At 36.3% G+C, this 26,994-nt stretch overlaps 1 protein-coding gene across 1 annotated transcript; it reads left to right on the plus strand.

The window, feature by feature from the left end:
- Positions 1 to 11,050: 11,050 nt before the first annotated feature.
- LOC122052103 (protein LNK1-like) lies at positions 11,051 to 26,386 on the plus strand. Its single transcript, XM_042613506.1, has 7 exons — positions 11,051 to 11,259; positions 11,842 to 12,375; positions 12,489 to 12,603; positions 18,934 to 19,665; positions 19,798 to 19,949; positions 20,517 to 20,660; positions 26,159 to 26,386. Exons 2-6 carry the CDS (start codon positions 11,942 to 11,944, stop codon positions 20,632 to 20,634), a joined length of 1,551 nt encoding a protein of 516 aa, XP_042469440.1. The 5' UTR covers positions 11,051 to 11,259; positions 11,842 to 11,941; the 3' UTR covers positions 20,635 to 20,660; positions 26,159 to 26,386.
- The last annotated feature ends 608 nt before the right edge of the window (positions 26,387 to 26,994 follow it).

Raw genomic sequence — 26,994 nt, forward strand, 5'->3', positions numbered from 1 at the left:
GAAACCATTGATCGCGTTGCGGCTGGAGAAGCAGCAGCGCAAGCGGCGAAGGCAATCAGCGATCGCCTTTTAAGTTTCATGATTCACAACCTTTTCCGCATTCTTAACTCAAACATCTACTACTTTTTCAGAATTTTTGTCGGACTTTTTTTAGATCTCTAGAATCTAAAAACCCTCACTTTCTTCCAAAGTTTGCCCCCTTCTAGGCGTTTTTGTGCAACATGGAACTTAAAAAGGGGATTTTGCTATAGTTGTGATTGACTCTTTTTGTTGTTGCAAGTAATCGTCTTGTCGATTTTTGATCCTTTGTGCAATGTAGATTGGCTGAGGAGCAAGCGAAGCCATCGATCGTATTGCTGCTGGAGAAGCAGCGACGCAAGCGGCGATGGCGATCAACGCCTTTGTGTTGGTAAATCCACAACTTTTTCCGCATTCTTTACTCAAATATTTACTGTTTTTTTCAGTTTGCTTAGATCTCTGTTAGCTAAAACCCCTCAGTTTCTTCCAAATTTTGTCCCCTTTGAGGCATTTTTATGCAACAGGAAGCTCAAATGGGGATTCTGCTATCGTTGGGATTGACTCTTGTTCTTTGTGATGTTGTAAAATATCATCTTGTCGATTTTTGATCCTCTGTGTAATGTAGATTTGTATATTGCTAAAATCACTAGAATATGCCTAGCCGATCGCGATGGTGATGACTGGGAAGGGAAGTTGTTCTTCTCTGGCATCCCCAAGATTAAGTGTTAGCATCAGTATCAATTCCACTCTAGGTCGTAGGTGTTGCTGCAAGGAGCATTAGATATTCATCCCTCTAGTGTTTTTCTTGATCCTCCACCTCGAACTAGTCAAAGTCATTTTATTGGATCACCATTATTCAAGTCATCCTTGAGTTGACCAACCCGTCGAGTTAGTCCAAGCGGCTGAGCTAGCCTAAGCTATTTGTTGAGTTTTAATTCAAAATATTCTCATTGTTTTTAGTCTCATATTGCTAAGCTAAGAAGCTTAGAAGGCTTTATATATGGAAGTCTTCCATGCTAGCTTAGTCAAGTTAAGGAGGACCTACATGCATGCGCGAGTCAAGCCCAAATCAGGTGGTTTCAGGGAGTTCGAGCCGGAAATCCATAAACCGGGCGCGACACACGCGATTATCGCGCGCAGGGGGGGTGCAAATCCCCAGCTCGTGGGCCTCGCGCTTACGGGCGACCCGGTTTGTTTTTGCCAGTCCGGTTTAGTTCACCCGGTTCGTTTTTGCCTCCAGTTTGGTTCTGTCCGCGTGAGGAAAGCAAAGCAGCGCGGTTTTGTCCGCGCGCGTGAGGAAGAGAAGCATCGCGATTCTGTCCGCGATAAAGCGACGCACCCGCACGTGAGAAAGCAAAGTGACGTACACTTTGGTGCGTACACTGCTTCGAAGTGTATAAATACACTTCCTCTGCTCCTTCTCAATTCACTCCAAAAAAAAACGCAAAGCATTCCTCTGCTTTCTTCTTCTTCTTCTTCGTCTTCTTTCCAAGTTCTGAGGCTTGGTTCTACGATCTGAGGTTGAGTCCGAGTGCGGCGTTCGTCTTGGAGTGCACCTACGAATGGCGCGAGCGGTTGTCGGATCTTGGGAGGATTTTGTCAGATAGCCTCTGCACCGTGGGCGGCAATCAATTCTCTAAAGACAGTCGGCACACACGACGCTTCGACCGGAGATACACAAATTCCTAACCTTACTCTATTACTATTTATTGCATGCTCGTCATTTATTGATGCAATTATTACTGTATTAGTGTAATCAATTTACTACAATTTTAGAGAATTGATTGTAGCATCAATAAACATGATGAACGATAGGATAACTGGGTCTGATGAGGCTAGCGCCCGACCCGAATGATTTTTCAGGCAAAACTTCAGACATTGGCAACAACAGATGAAATTTTGGCTTACTACGCTAGGGCTATTCTCCGTTATAGAAACAGACCCTCCTTCACCTAATGAAGAGGAACCTGCCCATAGTGTTGCCTTAGAGAGGTTTAAGCAAAGGGATTATCTTTGCCATGGGAGAATCCTGTCTGCTCTCTCAGACGCACTATTTGATGTGTACTGCTCAACCTCTTCAGCTAAAGAGCTGTGGAAATCTTTGGATAAAAAATACAACTCCGAAGATTCTGGTTTAGAAAAGTACACTGTGGCAAAATTCCTAAACTTCAAAATGGTTGAAGGCAAATCTGTGATTGAGCAGACACATGAATTCCAAGTCCAAATTCATGGTCTTGTTGAAGGAGATATGTCATTACCTGAAAAATTTCAGGTCTTGTCTATCATCGAAAAATTGCCTCCGAGTTGGGAAGATTTTGGCATGACTCTTAAACATCGGAGAGGTAAAATCTCTCTAGAAGATTTGATGATTGCCTTAAATATCGAAGAAGAACATCGGAAGCAACATAAAAATGATGATACAAGAATGCCTATGGATTTTATTCCAAAGGCAAATGTAGTAGTCTCATCTGACAAAAAAAATTCAAAAATCAGAAAATGAAGAACAAGATGAAACCCAACTCAAAGGTTCAAAAAAAAATTGGAACCAAACCTAAACCTTGCTGGGCATGTGGACAGGTTGGACATTATGCCAAATTCTGCCCTAAGCGAAAGGACAAGGAGAAAAAACAAAGCAATACGTCCAACATCAAGGCACAAGCAAATGTCATGACTGCTAGTGACGACACCAGCAATAGGTTTGTTACCTTCAAACCCGAACTAAACTTGATCTATCAACCCAATGAATGGTTAGTTGATACAGGTGCTAATGTGCACTGTTGTGTTGATCGCTCTGCCTTCCTTACTTATCAGGTAATTGAAGGCACTTCCGTGACCATGGGAAACCATTCTGTAGCCAGCGTGTTGGGGATAGGACAAGTTGACCTGAGGTTCACCTCTGGAAAAGTCCTGTCACTGCATGAGGTGCATCATGTTCCAGAGGTCCGTCAGAATTTGATTAGCGGATCAAAGTTAGTCCGTGCTGGTTATGAGTTGAACTTTAAATGTAATAAAGTTGTAATATTACATTTAGGAACCTTTATTGGAAAAGGTTACCTTAATGAAGGTTTATTTAAACTCAATGTAGAAAATGCTTCCTTAAATAAATCTACTGATATTGCTTATAACATTGAGTCTTATGATATATGACATGACAGATTAGGACATGTCAATTTTAATACCGTGAAAAGGATGATGAACTTTGACATGATTCCTAAGTATGCTATAAATGATAAGAAAAAATGTGAAGTTTGTGTGCAATATAAACAAACCCGAAAACCCTTCAAATCAGTTGATAGAAATTCTGATATTTTAGAATTAATCCATACTGATTGTTGTGAGTTTAACGGTGTAATAACGAGAGATCATAAAAGGTATTTCATCACCTTCATTGATAATCACTCTCGTTATTGTTATGTTTATTTGCTGAAAACTAAGGATGAAGCTTTAGATAAATTTATGGTTTTTAAATCTGAAGCTGAGAATCAAACAAACAAATCTATTAAGAGGTTAAGGTCCGATAGGGGTGGAGAGTTTACCTCAAACCTATTTCAAAAATTTTGTCAAGATACAGGTATAATTCACGAGGTAACTGCTCCATATAGTCCTCAATCCAACGGTATATATAGCAGAACGAAAAAATCGAACTCTTGAAGATATGATTAATTCCATGTTAGGCAGTTCTGGGTTACCCAACTTCATGTGGGGGGAAGCTTTATACACTGCATGCCATGTATTAAATAGAATCCCCATGAGGTCTAGGGATAAAAGCCCATATGAGCTTTGGAAAGGCCGGAGGACAAGTTTGAAATACCTTAAAGTGTGGGGGTGCCTTGCAAAGGTACTAATACCTGAACACAGAAGAAAAAAACTTGGTCCAAAGACCGTAGATGGTATCTTCTTGGGTTATGTTCAAAATAGTATTGCATATAGATTTCTGATTATTAAATCAGAAATTTCTGGAATAGATGCAAATACTATTGTCGAACTTCGCGATGCTACATTTTTTTGAGGATATATTTCCTATGAAGACAAGAACACCTCAGTCTATATCTAGTATTCCTACTAGAGATAAGCATGTTTCCGAAGACGCCCCATTATCCGTAGAAGGTATACCTTCCTCAAGTCACTCGATCTAGACTAGATGAATCTAGTGAGTGTACAGAACTGAGGAGAAGTAAGAGGCAACGTGTGTCTACGGATCTAGGCCAGGACTTTATCACCTATAATATAGAAGGTGACCCTGTGACATATAGAGATGTTATGGCTTCTCCTGAAGCTAAGCACTGGAAAGAGGCCATTAAAAATGAAATAGACTCTATTATCTCTAATGTCACTTGGGAGTTGGTAGATTTACCTCCTGGGTGTAACACTATAGGATGTAAATGAGTGTTTAAAAGAAAACTAAAACCTGATGGGTCAGTAGATAAATTCAAAGCCCCGCCTAGTTGCTAAGGGATTTAAACAGAAAGAAGGGATTGACTATTTTGACACTTATTCTCCTGTTACTAGAATTACTACGATCCGAGTGTTGATAACATTGGCATCTATATATCATCTTGAGGTTCATCAAATAGATGTCAAAACGACATTCCTTAACGGAGATCTTGAAGAAGAGATATATATGGATCAGCCTGAGGGACATGTAGTTTCTGGAAATGAGAATAAAGTCTGTAGGTTAGTTAAATCTCTTATGGTTTGAAGCAAGCCCCAAAGCAGTAGCACGAAAAATTTGATAGTGCTATGCTATCGTTTGGCTTTGAAATGAATGACTCTGATAAATGTGTGTATGCTAAAATGAAAGGTGATAGTTGTATTATCTTATGTTTATATGTAGATGATATTCTACTTTTTGGTTTTAACCTTTCTATTATTAATGAGACTAAGGCCCTCTTAAGTGGTAAGTTTGATATGAAGGATATGGGTTATGCTGACATGATTTTAGGGCTAAAGTTGACTTGATCAATTGATGGAATAGCAATTTCTCAGTCACTCTATATTGAGAGAATATTAGAGAAATATGACTATAGCCAAGTTAAATCTGTAGTCACACTGTATAATCCTTTAAAAACTCTCCACAAGAATAAGAGTGGTGTGACAGTGTCTCAATTAAGATACTCACAAATAATAGGTAGTCTAATGTATTTAGCAAATTGTTCTAAACCTGATATTTCTTTTGCTATATCGAAATTGAGCAGGTTTACCAGCTGTCCGGACAGAATGCATTGGGATGCATTAGACAGAGTACTCAGATACCTAAAAGGCACTATATCCTTGGGCTTGTGGTATGGGAGATTCCCTGCAGTCCTAGAGGGATATAGTGATGCTAGTTGGATAGCGGACACTGCTGAGTGTAAAGGCGTTACTGGTTATGTCTTTACACTTGGAGGCGGTGCAGTTGCTTGGAGGTCTGTTAAACAGATGATTATAACCCGTTCTACATATGAGGCAGAATTGAAGCTGATTGGCTGAAGGGTCTTCTTTCTGAAATTCCCTTGATGATGAAGCCAATACCTTCTATTTCAGTACACTGTGATAATCAAACAACAATAGCTCAGATTAGAAACTCTAAGTATAACCAGAAACAGAAGAGACATGTACGAATACGATTAAAGTCTATTCGTGAGTTAGTGTCTCTTGGAGTGGTGTCATTGGACTTTGTAAGTTCAAAAGACAATATTGCTGATCCACTCACTAAAGGACTTGATTATGAGAAAATCAAGAGATCCAGTAAGGGAATGAGACTGAGGCCTGTCCTGGATTCATCTATAGCAACAACCCAACATATCTGATTGGAGATCCCAAGAAGTAGGTTCAATGTGGTATAAACAAGCTATAAGGATGAATCGTAAGCATCAAATTGATTGAGATGTAATCTCATAGTCTCTTCCCTGGATAGATGCTTGACTGCTAGTAAGGATGAGCTTAGGAGCTCTTAATGAGTTCAAGGTCTTAATGACAGGATGCTTGCAGTACATCCTTGGAGAACTCACCTATGTAAGTGTAACTGTGGGGCCGCAGTGTGGGGGGTCTAGGCAACTCTCCTTAGCACTTATGAAACAAGATTCGGTGGCATGACCGTAATGCACCAACCCAGAAGGATTCAACCATCGCCAGTGATGAGTTGTTACCAATTGATCTTCACATATAAAAGGTTTAAGATCAAGACTCAGTTCTCTTCAAACCTATGTGAATAAGATTGGTGTACTTAGGTGAAAATTCAAACCGGAAGGTATTTTTACTGAAAGCTCATTGCAACCAAGCCTCAGAACATATCTTTATTTTTCGATCAAAATAATTTGAATTAGTGGGGGATTGCTGAGTTTTAATTCAAAATATTCCCATTGTTTTTAGTCTCACATTGCTAATCTAAGAAGCTTAGAAGGCTTTATATATAGAAGTCTTCCATGCTAGCTTAGTCAAGTTAAGGAGAACTTACACGTATGCGCGGGCCCAGCCCAAATCAGGTGGTTTCAGGGAGTTCGAGCCGGAAATCCATAAACCGGGCGCGACACATGCGATTATCGCGCGCAGGGGGGGTGCAAATCCCCAGCTCGTGGGCCTCGCGCTTACGGGCGGCCCGGTTCGTTTTTGCCAGTCCGGTTTAGTTCACCCGGTTCGTTTTTGCCTCTGGTCCAGTTTGGTTCTGTCCGCGTGAGGAAAGCAAAGCAGTGCGGTTCTGTCCGCGTGAGGAAGCGAAGCATCGCAATTCTGTCTGCGAGAAAGCGACGCACCCGCGCGTGAGAAAGTAAAGTGACGTACGCTTTGGTGCGTACACTGCTTCGAAGTGTATAAATACACTTCCTCTGCTCCTTCTCAATTCACTCCAAAAAAAAAGCAAAGCATTCCTCTGCTTTCTTCTTCTTCTTTCCAAGTTCTGAGGCTTGGTTCTGCGATCTGAGGTTGAATCCAAGTGCGACGTTCGTCTTGGAGTGCACCTACGAACGGCGTGAGCGGTTGTCGAATCTTGGGAGGATTTTGCCAGATAGTCTCTGCACCGTGGGCGGCAATCAATTCTCTAAAGACAGTCGGCACGCCCGACGCTTCGACCGGAGATACACAAATTCCTAACCTTACTCTATTACTGTTTATTGCATGCTCGTCATTTATTGGTGCAATTATTACTGTATTAGTGTAATCAATTCACTACACTATTGAATTGTGTTACCCGGACAAAAGTGTCTCCAACACTCATAATCTATAATTGGCTGTGTGGGTTTGGAAGTGTGAGGTTTATAAATAGCACAAATAATAGTGAAAAAGAATATATCTTTTACACTAATCCAAATCTAACTTTCTCCATCTTAAATTTTTTTAAAAATCTTTTTCCTTGGACCCCCTGCGATGACTCAAGCATTGGAGGGATGTCATCGGGGCAACTTTAGTTGTTAATTCAACATTGATATGCGGTGTGGTGATAGCCCCACCTCATCATACGTATGAGGTGATATTTCACAACTAAATGCTTTACTTTCATTGAAATGGAACACTTTGGTGCTTACATTAATTACCTTTTGTTAGATTCTCTGATTGTGTTTTATTTAAACAGGGTTCATTGAACAAGAATCCTCTTTCTTTTAGGAGGTGATTCTTGGGAAGAAAATGAAGGGGATTGATATCCAGCGTGCCACATCACCGCACGATTTATCGAATCCACACTGTTTGGATCAACACCGACGATTCTCTCCTACAACATTTTTTTATATAGCAGACGTCTTTTGTATCTTTGATCTCTTTAAAGTCTGTGTATTTTACATTGTAGCACAATACAAGGGTTTGATTCACTCATTTAGCATCCTCCGTCGAACCATACTAACCAACCTTTACACACAACAATATCAAAAAATTGTTTTCCAATTAAACTTATCTCACACTGTAGAGTGATGACGTCAAAGCTTTCTTCTCATGATGTGACTGATTCTATGGGGAATAATACACATTAGAGGACTAGTTGAGAATCCTCCGATGTTTAAATTAGATCGATAAGAAAAATAAAATAGATTTGATAATAGCTAGAGGTGTGAGGGATGGTATTTTCTTGAAAGACGCACCTGATGTCTCTAGGATGTAGTGTAGATAGTGGACACATGATATTTCTGACATAATAGTCAGAAGTCGATTTTCAGGAATTGAAAATTTAAAATTTACACATAATATCTATATCTATCTATATTTATCTTCATCTATATTTATGTGACCGACACTAACGACCATTAAAATAATAGGTTTACCTTTTTGAAAGATACACCTCATTATCCTATAGATGCATCTCACAAAAGGACCCTTTGTAATGGTTCATTATCATAAGTTAGTTCATGCACTCAAACTCAAGTTTCTGAGTGCTCTCGAGTCCCGAGATTCTTTGGCACTCACACAGCTTTTGTAGATCAGTAGATTGACAATTCGGAACAGCTCTTCAAGTAGACAATTCAACTTAGCTCGGTTCAACTAAGTGTAAATCGAATAATGATGACTCAGCAAGATGCTTGGGCTAGCTCAGGGTGTGATCAATGTATCCTGTTGACTTGGAGTAGGCAAGCTGACTACATCACTCCATTATGTTTGACCAACACTTTGGGAAGCTTAGTATGTCTATATTACTTAGATTGTTAGAGCTGTAAAACTTGTTACGATTCCAAATTTTATAATTTTTTTTCAAAAACTCACTTAGAAATATCCATATCAGTTTACCTAAATACAATTTTTTTAATTTTTTTTTATATTTTACGTAAAAAAATATTTGCATACGTTATCATATTTATTCTCTAAATTTAAATTTTATGAATAATATTTCTATGAAATAAAATACCTTCCCTAAATATTAAAATATCATTTAATTTTTTTAAATATTAAAATATCATTTAATTTAGAAAAGAGAGGAAAATAAATGGAATTGATTGGGTAATGAAAAATAGATATTATATAGGGAGAGAGAAAAAATAAAAAAAATAGAAGAGAGAGAAGAAAATACTAAAAAATAAAGATAATGGAAATTTTTTGATAGCTAATCCTTGCCAATGGAGAAGACCCCTTCTTGATATACCACTTCTCATAACCTCCGCAATCATGAGATATCAGAAAATATTATGTGTCAGAAGTTATCAAGAAAGGGAATATGTACAGCTTGTGAGGTGTATAGTCACCGTCCAAGAAATCTTTCGTTACTTGTGTGCACTCCTTTGGTAACTTACGCTATTAATGAGGTGGTTGAAGGAATAAGTTGTAATAATATATGTTGACTAATGGAAAGTGTAAAGTCATATTCAAAGAAGGTTTTAGTGAATGTCCATATTATAATAGAGGAATATTCTATGATAAACGGTTGTTACTCTGATAGATTGTTATAATTCTCTGACCACGTTATCTGCTAAGTGTATCTCGACCAGATCTTTAAAACTGGCTAATCGTATGACCATCCTTCTCTTAAGCCGCTTGGTTATGTACTAGGTGATGTTGGAGATTTGCTCTTGGAGTAATATAAAACTATGTCCCTCAGGTCTTGTCGGTTCTATGATTGACAGGCCATATACAGGGATACTTGCCTATGAAAAATGGGAAACTAAGTCCCAGGAGATATGATCGGTACTTTAGATCGATTGTCCATATGATTGAAGACTTGTTTTTGAAGGGAGAACCTAAGATATGGAAGTCTGACCGAGTTTATAAAGATAATTGCTTTACACTTTCATCTTCTATACCGACATGAGAAGGACCGACTTAGTATAACTCTCGGTACGAGTCATATATGGAAGCGAGACGGACATACTAAGTCGTATAAATCTGACTGGAGTTATTGCTGACTGGCTATATATGAAGGACCGACATGAGAATACCCATAGGGTCGATCGACAATAGGGTCGTCCGGTCATATGGTGAAAGACTTGTACCGAGAGTGGGAAGTTGGATTCCCTTACTCGTGCATGATGTATGACCACCCGAGTTTATGGTAGGTCAGACATCTCTTAAACTCAGTCGGTTATTGTAGGATTGGATATATAATAGATGTCTTAATACATGAATGAAGCACTAGGTCCCCTAGGTCCAACCCGCTCCTAGGCCGGTTGTCCTCATACTGAAGGTTTTAGCGCTGGGTGAGCAGAAAAGTTCTATAGAGGATGAGACGTTGACTGCCACCTCCTCTTGTCTCTGACTGCCATATCACTGTGAGTTTGACTACCACGTCACACCTATGTCTACCCGTAACATCCTGTATCAATATTCATTTTCAATTCTCTAAATTTATATTTATGCTATAGTGCTTCAATTATAGAGAATGAAACTTTCTATTATAAAATAAAATAAAATTTCTTTTTAATCTCTCTTCTGTCTTTGTAATCTCTTTCCAATTAAACTCTTAACTATTACAAATATAATAATAAAAAAGTGGAACAGAAAATAAAATAAAAAAAATAAAAAAAATAAAATTTTTAGGATAGTTGATGTACTGTATAGTGAGTGAAAAATGATTGTTTAAATTTAATAAAGTGAATGATTGAATTTAAATTTTAAAGATATTATAGAGAAAATGATATTGATATGAATATTTTTAGACATAACCAAATATGACCAAGCAACCCTATCAACTTATTTGATGGGAGCTTATGGATGGTGAAAAATATTTAAAATTAAAACTTTTAGATTTGTGGACCAAATCAATTCCCTTTTTTTTTTTTTTTAAAAAAAAAAACATATGTTTTTTTTATCCATTTTGGTATGATTTAAATCTGAAAATATTATTTAACAAATTATTTATTGAATCTATTTAGCAAGACCCTCTCCAGTTATTTGCCAAATAAAATAACATATTTACATATATAACATTTTAAAATAATTTGTATATGTATTCTTACATTAATTTTTAACAAAAATAAAATCATTTGACTCGACTGTGGGCTTATACAAGCTCTCCGGGCCCATAAAGGCCCAACAACGAACCCATATAAAAAACGGTGGGACCCAGAAAAAGATATTTATTTATTTAAACCAATCAGAAGTCCTTATCGGATATGCGCCGCGCGAGGAAGATGCATAAATAGATACCGTTCTTCCAGATGTCAGGCCTAGAAGGTTCCACACTGTACCACTCTTGTACGCCTTCCCTTCCCTCGACTATTTCTTCTTCTCCGCCGGCGCCAGCGCCAGCGCCAGCGCCGCCCGGTTCGATCCGAGCTGCTTCCATCCCCTCCTTCTTCATCCTCGGGCGCGACTTGGACGGATGCTCGATTCGGCGAAGAACAGCAGCAGGTTTGACCTATTTCCCCCTTGGCGGCTTGAGATTTACACTTGTTGGTGGAATTCGTGTTCAAATGGAACAGTTTCAAAGCGACTTGATCTTTCGATGTCTCATATTTCGAGCGTGCATTTATTAGAGAAAAGATTCTGCTGCTTCAATCAATTCGGTATCATATATTCATATGTTTATTTGTAAGCTGAGTGGCTGTAGACTGCATTGTAGTTCAGGTCTTCAACTAAAGAAAATTGAATGGTCATCTTTGTTCACCCACACCACTTTTCAAAAGGGGAAAAAGAGTACGAAAGAACACTTTTTTTAAAGGTGGCTGTTGATTGAGTTTCTCGATTTTGCAACTGTTCTTTCTTGCTTTGTTCCTCTTCGGGTACCGTCGTGAGGCATCTGAACTTTGAACTATTTGTTATTTTAACTATATGACTATAATCATTGTCTTTGCAGCGTACCGCAGTGTGACGCCGAATCTGTTATGTGAAATATTTAGCGAGACATGCATTTGTTATGCTTCTGGAAAATAGGTTTAGGTGCATTGATGAACGCCTACTTAGATAGTTCTTTGATTTATTTATTTATTTCAGGTAGAGGATGAATTTTGAAGTGAATATGGCAGAAGTCTAGATCATATGGTTAGTCTGCAGATGCTGATGCAATACCTTGGATGTCTTTCAAGATGACAGAATGAAAGATAAGAGCAAACCCCTTTGTGCTGGTCTGAGCGCCAGGACAATTTCTGGGAGTGATGATAATTGTCACTTTGTGGAGAATAAGCCCACTTCAATTCTTGAAATTGACCCTACTGAATGTGGCAAAGGGCATGCTGATGCATGTGACAAAGATTTCAAGCAGACAAAGTGGATAAATGATTTTGTTGATTCAACAAATTTGAATAAAGTGAGAGATTCTACAATAGAATTTCGAAACGCTGATGCTATGCCTCATAATAAAGATTTATTTATGGTGAATGGATCACATAGTTACTCAACCATAAACTCAGTGCAGCTAGACAATAAACCTGAGATTTGTGCTGATAAGCATGATGATGCAGGGAGTGATAGCTTTTTGGACTGTGATTGGGACAGTATTGAACATTTTGATCTAGAGGCAATTTTCAGGTAAGTCAATTCACCATTTGATTAAACTTAGTTTTAGGAGATGTTTACTAGCTCCTGATACAAAAAGAATGAACGGCTATACCAGCATTTATGAATTTAACTTGATTCTGCAGATCAAATGACACCATCTATGACATTTTTGGAAATGATATGGTTGAAACCAGTGATGGATTTCTCTCACCAACGGAGGCTCTAGTTGGTAGCTTGACTGATTTTGTCCCATTGCCGGTAAGTATTTGATTTGGGAATTAAACTTGAGATACTAAATAATTGTTCCTTGTAGAGTTCTACAATCTTAATTCTCAAGCAAATAGTTGGTAAAATATCAGTAGTATTTATTTATTTTTAATGTATGCAACATGCACATTTATCACTTGGACTTGATTCACTTAGCCTTTAGCTAAGAATATGTCTACTTGGTCTCAACTAAGACATAGCTCATGCCTGATTCTCAATCAAAACTTCAGAGTCCTAGATCCATTAGGACTTAGTACTGCCTGATTCGCAACTATAACACTTGTCAGGTATCTTGCACCTGCAAACTTGACACAACTTGTTACATCACAACTAACTTAACTTTAACCTTATCATATATAAAAACTCTAGGTTAAATGTTGTGCACCCAGCACCAATAGTTAGATTTTAACAAATTTAACTTTAATCTTAGTCATATATCAAAATTCTAAGTTAACCCATCTTTCCCTTTGTGATAGTAATGAAAACTAAGTTAAAATTAGTAAATAATAATAAAAAATAAGATTGGATTTTATATTCAGTGTATGAGAAAAATTATAATTAGAGCTGTCATACATGAATATACCACTATATGAGGAATTACTGTCAGATACATATCTTACCTCCCTCCCTTAGATTTTGTGAACTGTGTGATGCTAAAGGAAATGCATTACAGAGGAAGAAGCTTTCGGATTTTAGGAGAGAATCTGAATCTGATGTATCTGATAGCTCTTTGAGGCAAAGGTCAATTGCCAATTCAATACATAGACTATAGGGTATTTAACTATAGTCTATTCCTCAATCAAGTTCATAGGCTTATTCTTTTGAAATTGGGTACATGAATTCATAGAAATGTTGCAATTGGGTAAATGACCATTGAACAATTTTGACGGCTGCCTACATGGACTTTTTTATTATGTTTATCTCTCTTGTTTCCCTCCCATCTTCTCCCTCTTCTTTTCCCCTGCAACTTTTTAGCCCACTTCCTCATCCTCCCCCTTTTCACAAGTGAGCTGTGCCTCTTCACTCTTTCCACCTTATCTTCCTCGCTGCCACATCTTGTTCTCACCTGCTCCCTTGCAGACTCCCAAATCCTTCCTTTTCTCTCTTCCTTCCTAATTCCCCATTTGATTGTCTTGGGGAAATGTCATAAGGAGCTTCTTCAACCTACTCTGCACTGGAGGAAGTGCCCATCGTAGATTCCTGACTCGACAACCAAAGAGGCAGAAAAAAGGGGAATAAGGGAGAGAGAAGAGATTGAGAATAGGAGAGGGGTGAAGAAGGGTGAGGGTGCGAAGACAACCCAATGGAAATAGAAGTAGAGGGAGGAGGAAGAAGAGAGAGAGAAGAGATTGAGAAGAAGAGAGGGGTGAAGAAAGGTGAGGAGGAGGGAGGAGGAGATACGAAGTAGCTTTTGATAGGAACTTTGGCACACAGTCAACTTTATTCAATGGATTCATCTAATTTCAATAGTCATATAAGTTCATGCACCTAAGCAGCCAGAAAGTTTATGTATTCTGCTGCAGCATACCAATAGGCAAGGTAGCATATGAAAGTGATGGTCTGTATGTCATGCACCATCAACTTGGGGGAAGATGATATAGGGTAAACTACCATATGCCAATTGTGAAATCGACATGTTTTGCACTATCACCTGTGAAACCTTGTCATTTTGCATGCTTGTATTAGGATCTTACCCATTAATGTTATCCACCTGCAATTTAATATCTTTGGATACCCCAAAAGAAAGTGATGCTAGTAATCAAAGAAAAATTCTTACCTGTTCAGATAGCATAACGTTGATGTCTTGTTTTCTGTCTATAACTAGCAATATCTGCAATATTTTCTTTTCAGCAGCTCACTACAAGAAAAATATAATTTATTGCGACCAATATTTTTGGTTGCAAAAATTTGGGTCGCCAGGCATTTAGCAAATTAATTAAATTTCCGTCACTAAATTTAACTCAAAATTTGCCAAAACACTCTTAAAAAATATTAAAATCCTGGATTACATCACAAAATTCAACTTAAATTAAAAACCCAAAACAAAACAACATTCAAATTCAACTTACATTCAACATTCAAAATCCATACGAATTACAATTGTTTAACACAAAGCAACATTCAAAAACAAGTACATGGTTCAAAAAATAATACATTTATCACAAAACAAACCCATGGTTCAATTTTCAATACATTCCATCCTACTAAAAAAACAAAATACATTCATCATCTCATCTTGCAACAAGTAAAATAGTTATATTAAAAAAACAAGCACATGGTTCAAACTTCACTACATTTTCTATTTTGAAACAAACCTGCTCATATATGAATCTAAAGTTAAAATATATATACACAGACTCAAAACTACTTATCAAAAGAATGCACAAGTGATAAACACAAATTTAACATGTTTTAAAAAACATATACCTTAACGATATAATATAGTATCAAATCTAGTTCTTCAAGTGTTTTATTTACATTATTCCTGAAAAAATATAATACAATCAGAGATGCATATAGTATCAAAATTAACAAAATAATTTTGCATGTTTTATGAGTGATAAATAAAAAATTAAGTTGGAGGTCAACACACCTTATAAGATATTTATCAATAGCATTCGGGTCTTGAGTCTCTTGTGAGTCAAAACCACACAGTATTGGAAAAGTAGAAGGACTCATTAATGGAAAGCAATTCTTGCATTTCCCGCTCTACTGTCGTATTGACCCGATCTTCCATCGACTACTTACTAACCCGAGACTGCTAATGTCGTGATCCGATCCCTCAAGTCTTGATTTTCTTGTCTTAACGCTTGCACTTTAGTAAATGAAGATGGAGACGTGGATCGACCCCTGAGCTTAAGAGTCATCGCACGAACATATACAATTTTTGCCTTGGAGCTAAGGCCGTAGAGGGAGTTCTTTTTCGTTCTACCTATAACCTCATAATATAGATATAGCATCGTCTGATAAAGTTTATAACTCCTCTCCCTCTATAGCAGACTGAGACGCCTGCGTAACTCGATCTGTCATATCATTCTATGTAAAATAAATTTATTATTATCTAATATACAATTAATAAAGTAGGTGCACAAATAAATGTAAGTGGTAATAAAGTTTCTTACGTCTATAGCCTTTGATCGAGTGATCAAATATAGACAAAAGTGTCATCCTTTTTGCGAAATATCTCCCAACAAGTATTTACCTGCATACACAATTTTTTTTATAAATTAAATAAGTTCATCGATAATTAAAAAACTCTTATATAACTTTATTGTAAACTCACCAAGTCTATTGCATGTTCTACAATATTTCATGATTTAGCCCAATTGTTCTTCCATGCATCCTAAATCTCATTTGGTACATGGGTTGTCCTTCTTCCCTTCTCCACTTTTATAACAAGTCTTTGTATAGTTTTTGACAATAATTGTTCCATATTTTCTTAAATTTTGCCTTGCTCCCAAGTATATTTTTTCTACAAGAATATCAAGAGAATTAGTATAATAGGATCTTATATTATACAGTATCAATAAATTTTAGATCACTTATTAAAAATTTCTGATAATAAAAGCTTTAAGATCTTGGTCTGCATGCCTCTATGTAGAATCAGAAGCGTACTGTCACTCTTTAAATTTTTTAGTTATGTAGGTAGATAACTATTGTTAGGACTGAAGGAATTTATATAACTCCACAATGATATGATATTGTCTACTTTGGGCTTAAACCCTCATGTTTTTATTTTTGGGCTTTACCCAAAAGACTTCACAAGGCCCCTCAAGTGGAAAGTCTATCCGTGTGGTGTTCAATCCTCAACTTACTAGGTCTTCCTACCCCTCGATCCGCATGACCTACTAGGACTTCTTGTTCCTTAGTCCAACTAACTTACTAGGTCTTACTTGCCTGGATGCAACTAGGGCTTTTCTGCCGGGCTGTCCACCAGGACTTTCTGCCTGGTGTCTGGTCCTCTTGATCCAGACACGGGAGCCCCATTTTCTTTGTTTGAGGTCAATATTTTACTCACATGGATCGATTAGACTATACCTTTTGTGCTCAGTCGGTGGTTAGATCTTCTGACAGTCCGGGCTCTGATTCTAATTGTTAGGACCGAAGAAATTTAGATATTTCCACAATCGTATGGTAGTGTCCACTTTGAGACTAAACCTCCTTGGTTTTGTTTTTGGGTTATCCCCAAAAGACCTTATACTAATGGAGATATCTTTCTCTTATAAGCCCATAATTTTTTTCATGTATTTTCAACGTGGGATTTTGTTTGTAACCTTACAATCCTAACAACTATGACCATTAGGAGTAAAATTGCATGAATATATTTTTTTTTGAAATAATAAATAAAAGATTAGATGAATTTAAATTACTAATAATATCACTATTTATCAATCCCCAACAATCCCTAATATAATTTGGTCACCGTATACTATAACACATATACATTCCAAATAATAATCAAATCATATTTGTAAGTTATTGTGGTGAAAAATTGATAATGTCACTTTTAGGTCCTTGACATTTTAATTTTATATAAATTCCAAATAATATGAAATGCTGCCATGTTCACCATGTAAACTTATAGAGTACATTAATTTTATTAATTTGAGGGGTCATTATTCTAAATTTAAATAGAAATATGGTACAAGAGAACCCTTAATAATTATTTTAATTTGAATAAATATTTATTTCTATTGAAAAATCACAATCTAGAGTGAGCACAACAAGATATTTATTTTTTTTTAAAAGGAAACAATAAAACTAATAAAATACAATTAAATCTGATTACTCAAGCTAACAAAAAAAAGTGTTTATTTATTTGAAGCTATTTCTATTGAAAAATCACAATTTAGAGTGAGCACAATAAGATATTTTTTTTTAAAAAAGGAAACAATAAAAACTAATAAAATACAATTCAATCTGATTATTCCAACTAATAAAAAAAAGTGTTTATTTATTTGAGGGAATCATTTTTCTTTGAATTTTCACCCTGGCGGGGAATTTGGTCTTGTAGAATGGTAAAGCAATTAATGGAATAATAAGAGGATCAGAATTTAGTATAAATTGTGATATGGATTTATCTAGTATATGAATCAAGAGAAAGCCCGAACATCTATATAAAAAGTGAATTACACCATGACTTCCAGTCCCTCCACAGCACCACTAATTTCCCATATTCATAAGACAAGTATTTATTGCTTTCCTAAAAGATGTTTTCATCATTTACTTGTTTAATCAGGACAAGGGAAAACCAGGACAGGTACAAAGCTTTTCATGAATGAAATTCCTCTGCCACTTTGTCCAACTTCTCAAGCTTTAGGACTCACTGAATTGTTTTCCATGTGAGAAAGCTACTACTCAGTTTCAACTCATCTCCACATATGCTCATAATCACCATCACAGAATTCTTAACTCAATTCTTTCCAGCATAAGTGCTCATCAAGTTAAAGTTAATAATACATCAAATTAGAATATAATCCTAATGAAGAGTGATCAAGAATTGTCCTTGAAGACTTTACCAAGAGTTTGTATCATCTTATACTTTTCTTAGACTTTTGGAGCTAAAGTTTACTTGGCTTGCAAGCATTCCTTAGTCCATAGCCATTCTTTCCTTGTAGTCTGAAGCTAAAGGTAGCTTCTTCTTCACTTTCAGGAGAAGCTAAACAGCCACAGTCGCTCGGCCGCGCGGCTGCCTACGATCGCAAGACCAGGGTTGAGCTCGTAGCCAACTAAGGGTAAGAGGTCGAGCCGAGCCTGCGGTTGACGTCGTGAGCACAGGGCAAGGTCGTGGCTGACCTCGCGAGCACAACGTAAGGCTGCGGACGGTCTCGCGAACAGCGCTAGAGAGGGGAGAGCGGAGAGGGGAGAGGGGAGAGGTTTACTTGCCTGCCGGAGAAGAGATCATGTCGGAAAGGATATTGTGCCAGAGATCGGGGATCGGTAGGAGGGAGAGGATTGAGAGAGCGAGAGGAGAGAGAAAAATTGGAAAACCCTAATATGATTCTAAATTAATGACAGAAGTAAATTTCCTTCACTAAATTAATTCGTTTATTGATTTAACGATGGAAATTATTTATCCGCTGCTAATTGTAAATAAGTTAAATATTATTTTTGGTTAATAGCGACATAATTATAATTTCATCACTAATTCCATCGCTATTAACTAGTTTTATTGTAGTGGCTAAAGTAGTTGATTGGCACCGAGTTCGGTGGTATCTATTACACACACTCCTACATTAGGAATGACTTTAAATGATGATGCTACTTGTTCACAGCAATTTCAAATGAATTCTACATGCTACCATTAGATTATTTTTGCAGGTGGATGTGCATGAATATTTTTTGAACCCATGGGAAAGTGAAGAAGAAAATGATGAGAAAATTATATCCCAAGAATTGAAAGGTTCTTGGTTCTACGACATTGATAATAAAAAAAGTCCAAGCAATCTATTCCATAGTTTTGTTTATGACACACAATTACCGTATCAGTCTCCAGATAGCAATCTGAGTCTGCAAAGGAAAGCTAGTGACGAGGAGTCTGTTGTTTGTGTTGGTTCCTCCATGGATGTTGTATCCAATGACTTTGGAAGCCCATCATATCTCATACCTGCCATTGAAGATGGATTTGGTTGTGGTGCTGATAATAGTCAAAAAGGACAATTTTCATATAGTCATTGTTGTCTTGATGGAGGGAACCAAAATATATCCTTTCCTGGTCGTCAAATATGTACTCATGCTGCAGTAACTGTCAAACCTGAAGAGAGAAATGTGAAACAGAGACCGGGACAACAAATAGAGTCCAAGTTAGAAGCTCAGCAGAAGGTGATGCCACACCGCAATCTGAAATCTGATTCTTATAGCTTAACCTCTCAATCATCCCTGAGTAACTCCAGGAGTCAGACAACTGAATCCCTTCTTGGATCTAAACAAACATTTAGTGACCTTACAGTCTTGGAGAAGAACATGCCCCCGGATTCGCCAAGGACCTTCAATATTATTGATGACAATTTCATGGCAGATAGAATCTCTCAGTTTCAGGCTGCAATATCAAAGGTCAGATTAGACAATCTTCTCATTGAATCATATTATAAAATTTAGTCAAGTTGTGATGCATCTTCTACTATTTATTCCTTTCCTGTAAAATTCGTTTTTAACTTGTGTTTTTTTTCTCCTTCCATTTTGTAGCTGGATAATAACTTGAAGTTAGGTATAAGAGATAGCATGTTCCGATTAGCTAAAAGTGCAATGGAAAGACATAGCATCACTAACAGAAGCAATACCAGCAGTAATGTGGAAATCAAAGCCACAGTAGTTGGAGAATCAGAATATAAACACAGGTATGCTTTTCCCTTACTGCAATCACTGTACTAGTTTCAAGGATTCACTAAAAAAAGTGTGTTAGAATGATTGTCGCAAAACATTTTAGCGTCAACAATTTTTGGACTATTTGGTGTCTGTCTAAATTTAGTTGTTAAACTTAGATAACTTTTTTTATTATTAATTGATAAATTATTTTATGGCATTGTCGCAATAGTATAAGAAGTTATGACAAAATTTCTTCACAAATATAATCATCAATATTAAAGTTCAACATTTGAAATTAACTTTTGCATGATTAGATCAATCCCTTAACATCCTAGAAACAAACCATGCTATTCCTGATTGTTGGATCAAATTAGAAATGAAAGGAAATATGTCACCTAAACTTCATGTTGGGAATAATATTTCTGTCTGTTCTTCGATTCTTTTATAAAAGAATTCATAAGTTGGCTCGTTGCTGGTGCATAATTCAGAATGATTCAAGATGACACAATTTGTTTTGTTGCAAATAAATAGAAAGAAAACATTCTTTTTATGTAGCATGAGGTTAGAAAATCTTATGTTTGATTTTTCCTATTTTGCAGAGCTAGAAGTTGGGTATCAGAAACTGATACGAATCCTGTAGACAGGACTGTGGCTCAGTTGCTCTTACACACGCCTTCCAAGTTTTCTTCTTCCTCTCGCATCAAAGAACTTTCTTAGTTGTTCTATGAGCGTCCACATAAAAGGTTAGACCTTAAATCGATTATCTACATTTAAATAATTGATGCATTTTCTTTCTTATTCCTACATTCATGAGAATAATATAAAATTGTTATGCTTGTTTGTTTTACAAAAGATATCCTCTAGGATTTTTTTTTTTAATATTTGGTGCATTCAAAAATTATTATGAATGAAAAATAAATTTTGGTCATAAAAATATAGATATTAGTTGAGAAAAATTACTACTATAATAAAAAAAAAAGTTATTTTTCCCCTCTCTTTTATAAGTTATTCACTTTTTTAACAAACCTCTTGACTTCTCTTCGCACATGTTCAAACAAGTTAATCAGAAAAAGTGGGTTAATTGGGCTAGATAAGCTATGTGGGTTAGACGAGACCAGATCTTTTGGTCCACAAAAAAGTGGACTAGGGGATGGACCATTTACAATTGCAGGTGGATTGTGATCGTGATTTGACTGCAATCGGTTGCGATCCCTCCCAGGTTATAATTTGGGTCGGGACGGATGGCCGGAGGTCGCCCCCTGCCCGGCCTCCGACCACCCGTCCCGACCCAAATTATAACCTGGGAGGACAGTGAACCCAGGGAGGGATTGCAATTAATTGCGACCGGATCGTATCCATGATCCGACCGCAATTGTAAGTGGTTCATCCCTTGCTCTACTTTTTTTGGACCAGAGGATCTGGCCTCAGGTTAGACGATTCAGTTGAGCCATGCGACCTCGATGGACCATGATAGTTAGACATCTTAAGTTAGTAGGCCTTTCAATCTTATATTGGATTGACCATTGACTGTGTTAGTTGGCCGTTTTAAGCTGCGTGGATCAATCAATTTGTGACCAATCAATCATGCCATGTCAATCCCATCTAGTTGAGCGGGTCAATAGATCATTCGGGTTATTATGCCCACTTAGATTGAGCGAGAAGGGGGCAAAATAAGGCCGATTGGTTGTGTCATGTGGTTGAGTTGTTGAACCTAATCAATTTGTGAGGATTAGTCAACTAGAGTTGGTCACTTAGCCTAGTCTTACTCGACTAACTTGCCCTATTGATCCTCCTCAATGTGCCAAATCTAAAGGAAAACTTTTGGCACCACATATATTTTTATTGAAAAGTTTATTTTTTTTTAAAAAAAAATCACAAATAACTTATTTTCCAATAAACCAATAGAGCAGCATTTGTACCCTTTAGTAAAATAACACAAATGCATGCAAAAAAAGAAGATAATAATATTTCAATATGATTTTATGTAAACTTACATCTCTACAAAGAGAATTCAAGCCAAAAGTACAAATTGAAATCCAAATCTTGCATAATATTCCTTTCAATCAATTGCAACATTTCTCTTGAGAATGAGTGAGAAATCTCTCTTCCTGCATTCCAGAAACATTAGAAAGTTCTCCCTAAAAAGAGACTCCTACATACAATGTAATTTTTCATAGTCTGTCCTTGGCGAGGTGAGTATTCGAAAGAAAGGAAGAAGATCTACCTGCTTTCTTTACGCAGAAGTAGAAGAGGGAAAAGATGAGTGGAAAAGAAAAGGAAAGAAAGAGGGAAAGACAGCTAACATGATCGGCCAGTCTACAGTCACAAGCTCGCCATGACGTTTCTGCGAGCTCACTGTTGTTGTTAGCTTGCTGTTACTTGTTACTGATGTCTCAATTTTCTTGCAACTCATCTTTTCTTTATCATGAAATGAATTGCCTTAATGTTTTCCGTTTAGCAAGTATAGGAATGCAATTCATAGATTTGTGATAAAAAAGTGAGGCACAAACTGAAAGGTTGCTTCTTTGTGTGTGTGTGTGGGGAGGTGGGGGTCAATACATTTTTATTTTTGACATTGTTGTAGTAATTACGGATTCATAACTGATATAACATGGACATTTCAACTCTAATCAATATTAATAAATTGTGTTATAGTAGCTATAGTTTATAATTGCTATAATATGAACATTTCATTTCTAATCAATACTAATTAACACTATGTTATAGTAGAATTTTAACTCTAATCAATACTAATAACATTATATTGTAACAACTACATGTCATACTTCTTGTAATATGAATATTATATCTTTGGTCAATAGTGATCAACACAGATCAGCATTATGTTATAGCAGCTATGGAATATAGTTACAACATAGATAATTTATTTTTGATTAATACTTATTAGTATTATGTCGTAACAGTTATGGAATTATAGTTGCTATAACTCGTAGTTATAGTAGCTACGATTCTGTAGCTGCTACAATTGCATAGCAACTATGAGATTGTAGTTATAATTATGTAGCAATTACGAGATCATAGTTGCTACAATAATTGATGTATGGCCAAGGGATGAAGCTACGAGAGATTATTTGTCACTTCCGGAAGGCTCAATTACAAGACTTTGGGCAAAGCGTTTCAAGGAAGTGCTAAATGGGCTAATCAAGGAATATTGGGCTAACTATGAGTAAGGAGAGACTAAGATGATTCTAACCGCTAGTCATGGCCTAATCCACATAATCGGACGTATCCATCCATGACTCGGCCGTGCTTAATGGAAGAACGCTAATAAGCATGGGAACTCGTTCATGTATGAAAACTTAAGTATTTTAGATTGTTTACAAGAGGCATGCGACATTGGGACTCTAATTGTGCATGTATTTATTTTGTTTTGGGTTCTTAGATAGCTTTCATGAGACATGAGACATGAGACATTGAGATTCTAATTATGCATGCATTCATTTTGTACTCTTCCTTGTTCACTCCCATTATATAAGGGAGGGGCATCTTCATATGAAGTAGCTTAGTTTTAGTGAGATTTGTATGTTCTCTTAGTTCTTGAAAGAACTTCTGAACTTATCGAGTTTACTCTCATGGCGTTCAACCCATCGAAATTTATCACCCCTGGTGTGGAGTTTCTTTTTCTTTCATAGGCTTGGTTCGTGCTGATTCTTGGTTACCGGTCAATACTCACACACTTGTTTTCTAATTCTTGGGGTTCTATTCATCTTTGTCTCGGATTTCATCACATTTGTTGGCAGAGTTTGTATCATTTGGTATCAGAGTTTCATTTTTAAAGGCAAGTGCAAATCTATCTTTACTTATTGTTTAGTCAAAAGCAAAAAAAAAAAAATCATGGGAAAAAAATAAAAGAAAGAAATGCGCAGCGAAAAAAAGAAAAGAAAAGAAAGCGCAAAAAAAAAAAAAAAAAAAAAACTGCTTGTGCCAATCGAAGTGAATTATCTTCAACAATCCATTTCTTGTTTCCCTTACTCTCAAACTTCTACTCTTTCATCGTCTCTTAAAATTTTGTCATCATAAATTTCAGTAGTATCTTTTGCATTGTTATGTGATATTCTGATTTGTTCTAGAGTTTGATTAAAAACTAAGAGATATCATCAATTGAGAGCCTACCACTCAAACCGTCAAACGTGAGTTGAGTGCTTCGGAGGTTTTCTTTCATTTTTTCAGACCTGTCCAATAACCAAGAGGATGGAGCAAATGAGGGGGCTAGGCAACTTCCGAACTTGCAATTGCAAGCATTGATGGGGGAGCCGCAGTAGATGATGAGGACTGAATTAGAATCTATCTATGAGAGGTTGGATCGAGTGGAGGATGGGACACTAAGAAGACATCATCAAGACCGTTCTACTATACCACAATGAAGACATGCTCATGAGGTTGATGTCGAAGAAGATGAAGAGGTGGTGGAAGATTTTTATGAGCAAAACTACAACCGGGCCATGCTTGGATATCGAGGAGATAGAAACAGACCTAGAAGAAATAATGATTTAGGAGGGATTAAGTTGAAAATTTCAACCTTCAAAGGGAGAAATGACCCAAAAGTTTACTTGGAATGAGAAACTAAGATGGAAATGGTATCTGATTGTCATGATTTCTTAGAGCTTAAAAAGGTGAAGTTAGTTGCTATTGAATTCACTGATTATGTTATTGTCTGGTGGGATCAAGTGGTGATGACTCGGAGAAGTAATAGAGAGTAATTTGTGTCTACTTGGGAAAAAACTTCTGAACTTATCGAGTTTGCTTATGAAGTAACTTAGTTTTGGTGAGATTTGTGTGTTCTCTTAATTCTTGAAAGAACTCCTGAACTTATCGAGTTTACTCTCGTGGCGTTCAACCTATCGAAACTTATCACCCCTGGTGTGGAGTTTCCTTTTCCTTCGTAGGCTTGGTTCATGTTGGTTCTTGGTTATAGGTCAAGACTTACACTCTTGTTTTCTAATTCTGGGGGTTCTATCCATCGTTGTCTCGATTTCCATCACATTTGTTGATGAGGTTTGTATCAATAACGTTAAAAATAAGGACAATTTTGAAAAATGAAATGTACAAAAGCGAGAAGCAACACCATGTCGATAATAAATAAAAATGGAATATCCTTTATACTATTCCAATAAAAAGGTGTCCATCCTTTCCAACTCTTTACTGCTCGACTACGGCGTCTCGAAGGGATTCGAGGTGCCTATATATATATATATATAATAAATGCTAACTTTTCAGGTGTTGAGTGTTTTTTATTTATTTATTTTTTAAGTTTGGGTTTAAGTTAATTAGATTTTACTTAAAGGGTTCAGGGATTGAGCTATCGTGTTCAAGTAAAAAAAAAAATTAAAACGAAATTTTTTTTAGATGTTTAAGGGCCATATAGTATATAGTACTTAGGGCGCTAGGCATGTAATTTTTTTGTTTTGATTTTTTAAAGTTTTGGATTTAAGATTTAGGATTTAGGATTTGGAATTCAGGGTTTAATGTTTAAGATATAGAATTTATGGTGCATAAATTTTTTTGTATACTTTTTAAGGTTCAACATTTAAAATTAGGGGTATAATATTTAAGGTTTAAGATTTAAGGAATTTAAGATTTTTAAAAAGTATAAAAAAGTAACGCTCGAGATGCCTGGATTACTATAATATAATAGTGATATCTTGTGTGACTTTTTGTCTGCGTCAGTGCATATGTGCTCGAGGCATCTGGACGCCTGGATTACTATAATATAATAGTGATATCTTGTGTGACTTTTTGTCTGTGTCAGTGCATATGTGCTCGAGGCATCTGGAATTGATCATAGTGCCTTCAAGTATTTTTTTTCTTATTGACGCAAAGTTTATTTTGTTTTTTATTTTTTAAAAATTTTAAAATCTGAATATATATAATATATTATATGAGCATCTAAAATTTTTTTAGTTTTAACTTGAGCATTATAACTTGGCTCTTAAATTTTACAGATAGATTTAATCGTGGAACTAAATAAAATAAAATAAAATGATAATAAAAAATCTATTGATAGATTCTAGGCGTCTGAATTTGTGGCGTCCGCCTGAATTTGATCCAGGTGCTCCAGCCATGCACATGCGTGTAGGAATGAGACGCTCAGCATATCAAATATAAGATATATATCTATGGGCGCGCCCCCTATTTTTTTTCCTACAAATTTTGTGCAAAATGCTCAACTTTTTTACATTCAAATTCAATCTCTAGCAGTCTAACTCAAATATCTCTGCAGCGTTTCAGGCACCTGTCGTTTCCCTCACCGACCATGTTCAACAACTTTGATGCAACGCCTCTCAATTTGAAACACAAAAGGAAAAAAAAAAATCTATGTATTGATATTGATTTGATTAAGATAGATAAATTGTTTATATATAACACAGTCTTTTCTGTGGAAATGGTTCGACTTGTAATGATTTTGTTTTGTTAATTTTTATGTGATGATTTAATAGGTTCAGTCTAATGCTTCGTATGTTGGTTGTCTTTTACTCCATTAAAACCCCCAAAGTTGTCCAGATCGTGACTTAAAGTATAGTATTGGATTCGAATTGTTAAAAAATTAATGTTATTCGATATTAATAAATGTTATTTTATTGTCATTTAATATTCTTTGATAAAATTGTCAATTTAGATTTGATTTGTCAGATTAGTTCGTCATGTCAAATTATTTATGTGAATTAGATTGAAATTTTATCAATTTATTTAACGAGTCCAAGCGGTGGGTTGGTGATGATGGTACGGATTGATCTGTGTTGAGAAGCAAATAAAAATTCAATGGACACCTGATTAATCTACCATACAAATTTAAAATTTTTAATCTTGTTTATAATAATTTAATATTTTTTTTGTTTTTTTATTGGCTCATGGTTCAACCCACTTTGGTGGGTTGGATTGGACATTTTTCAGTATGCTAAGTTAGCGGGCCGGTCAGCCCGTTTGATTGTATTACTTTTTGGAATTGTAATTTTATATGCCTATATAATGTAATATTACAATTGTATCGGCTATGTTGTGTATATTTTAAGATGTGGATTAAAGTAGGGAAGGAATCAATCACGGTGGAAAAAATTT

The sequence above is a fragment of the Zingiber officinale genome, chromosome 3A (genome assembly GCF_018446385.1).
Source record: "Zingiber officinale cultivar Zhangliang chromosome 3A, Zo_v1.1, whole genome shotgun sequence".
Taxonomy (NCBI): domain Eukaryota; kingdom Viridiplantae; phylum Streptophyta; class Magnoliopsida; order Zingiberales; family Zingiberaceae; genus Zingiber; species Zingiber officinale.

Coding starts and splice junctions, on each gene's coding strand:
- LOC122052103 (XM_042613506.1), top strand. CDS start 11,942: ATGAAAGATAAGAGCAAACCCCTTTGTGCTGGTCTGAGCGCCAGGACA. Junction 12,376..12,488: donor GATCTAGAGGCAATTTTCAG/GTAAGTCAATTC, acceptor TTGATTCTGCAG/ATCAAATGACACCATCTATG. Junction 19,950..20,516: donor GAATCAGAATATAAACACAG/GTATGCTTTTCC, acceptor CCTATTTTGCAG/AGCTAGAAGTTGGGTATCAG.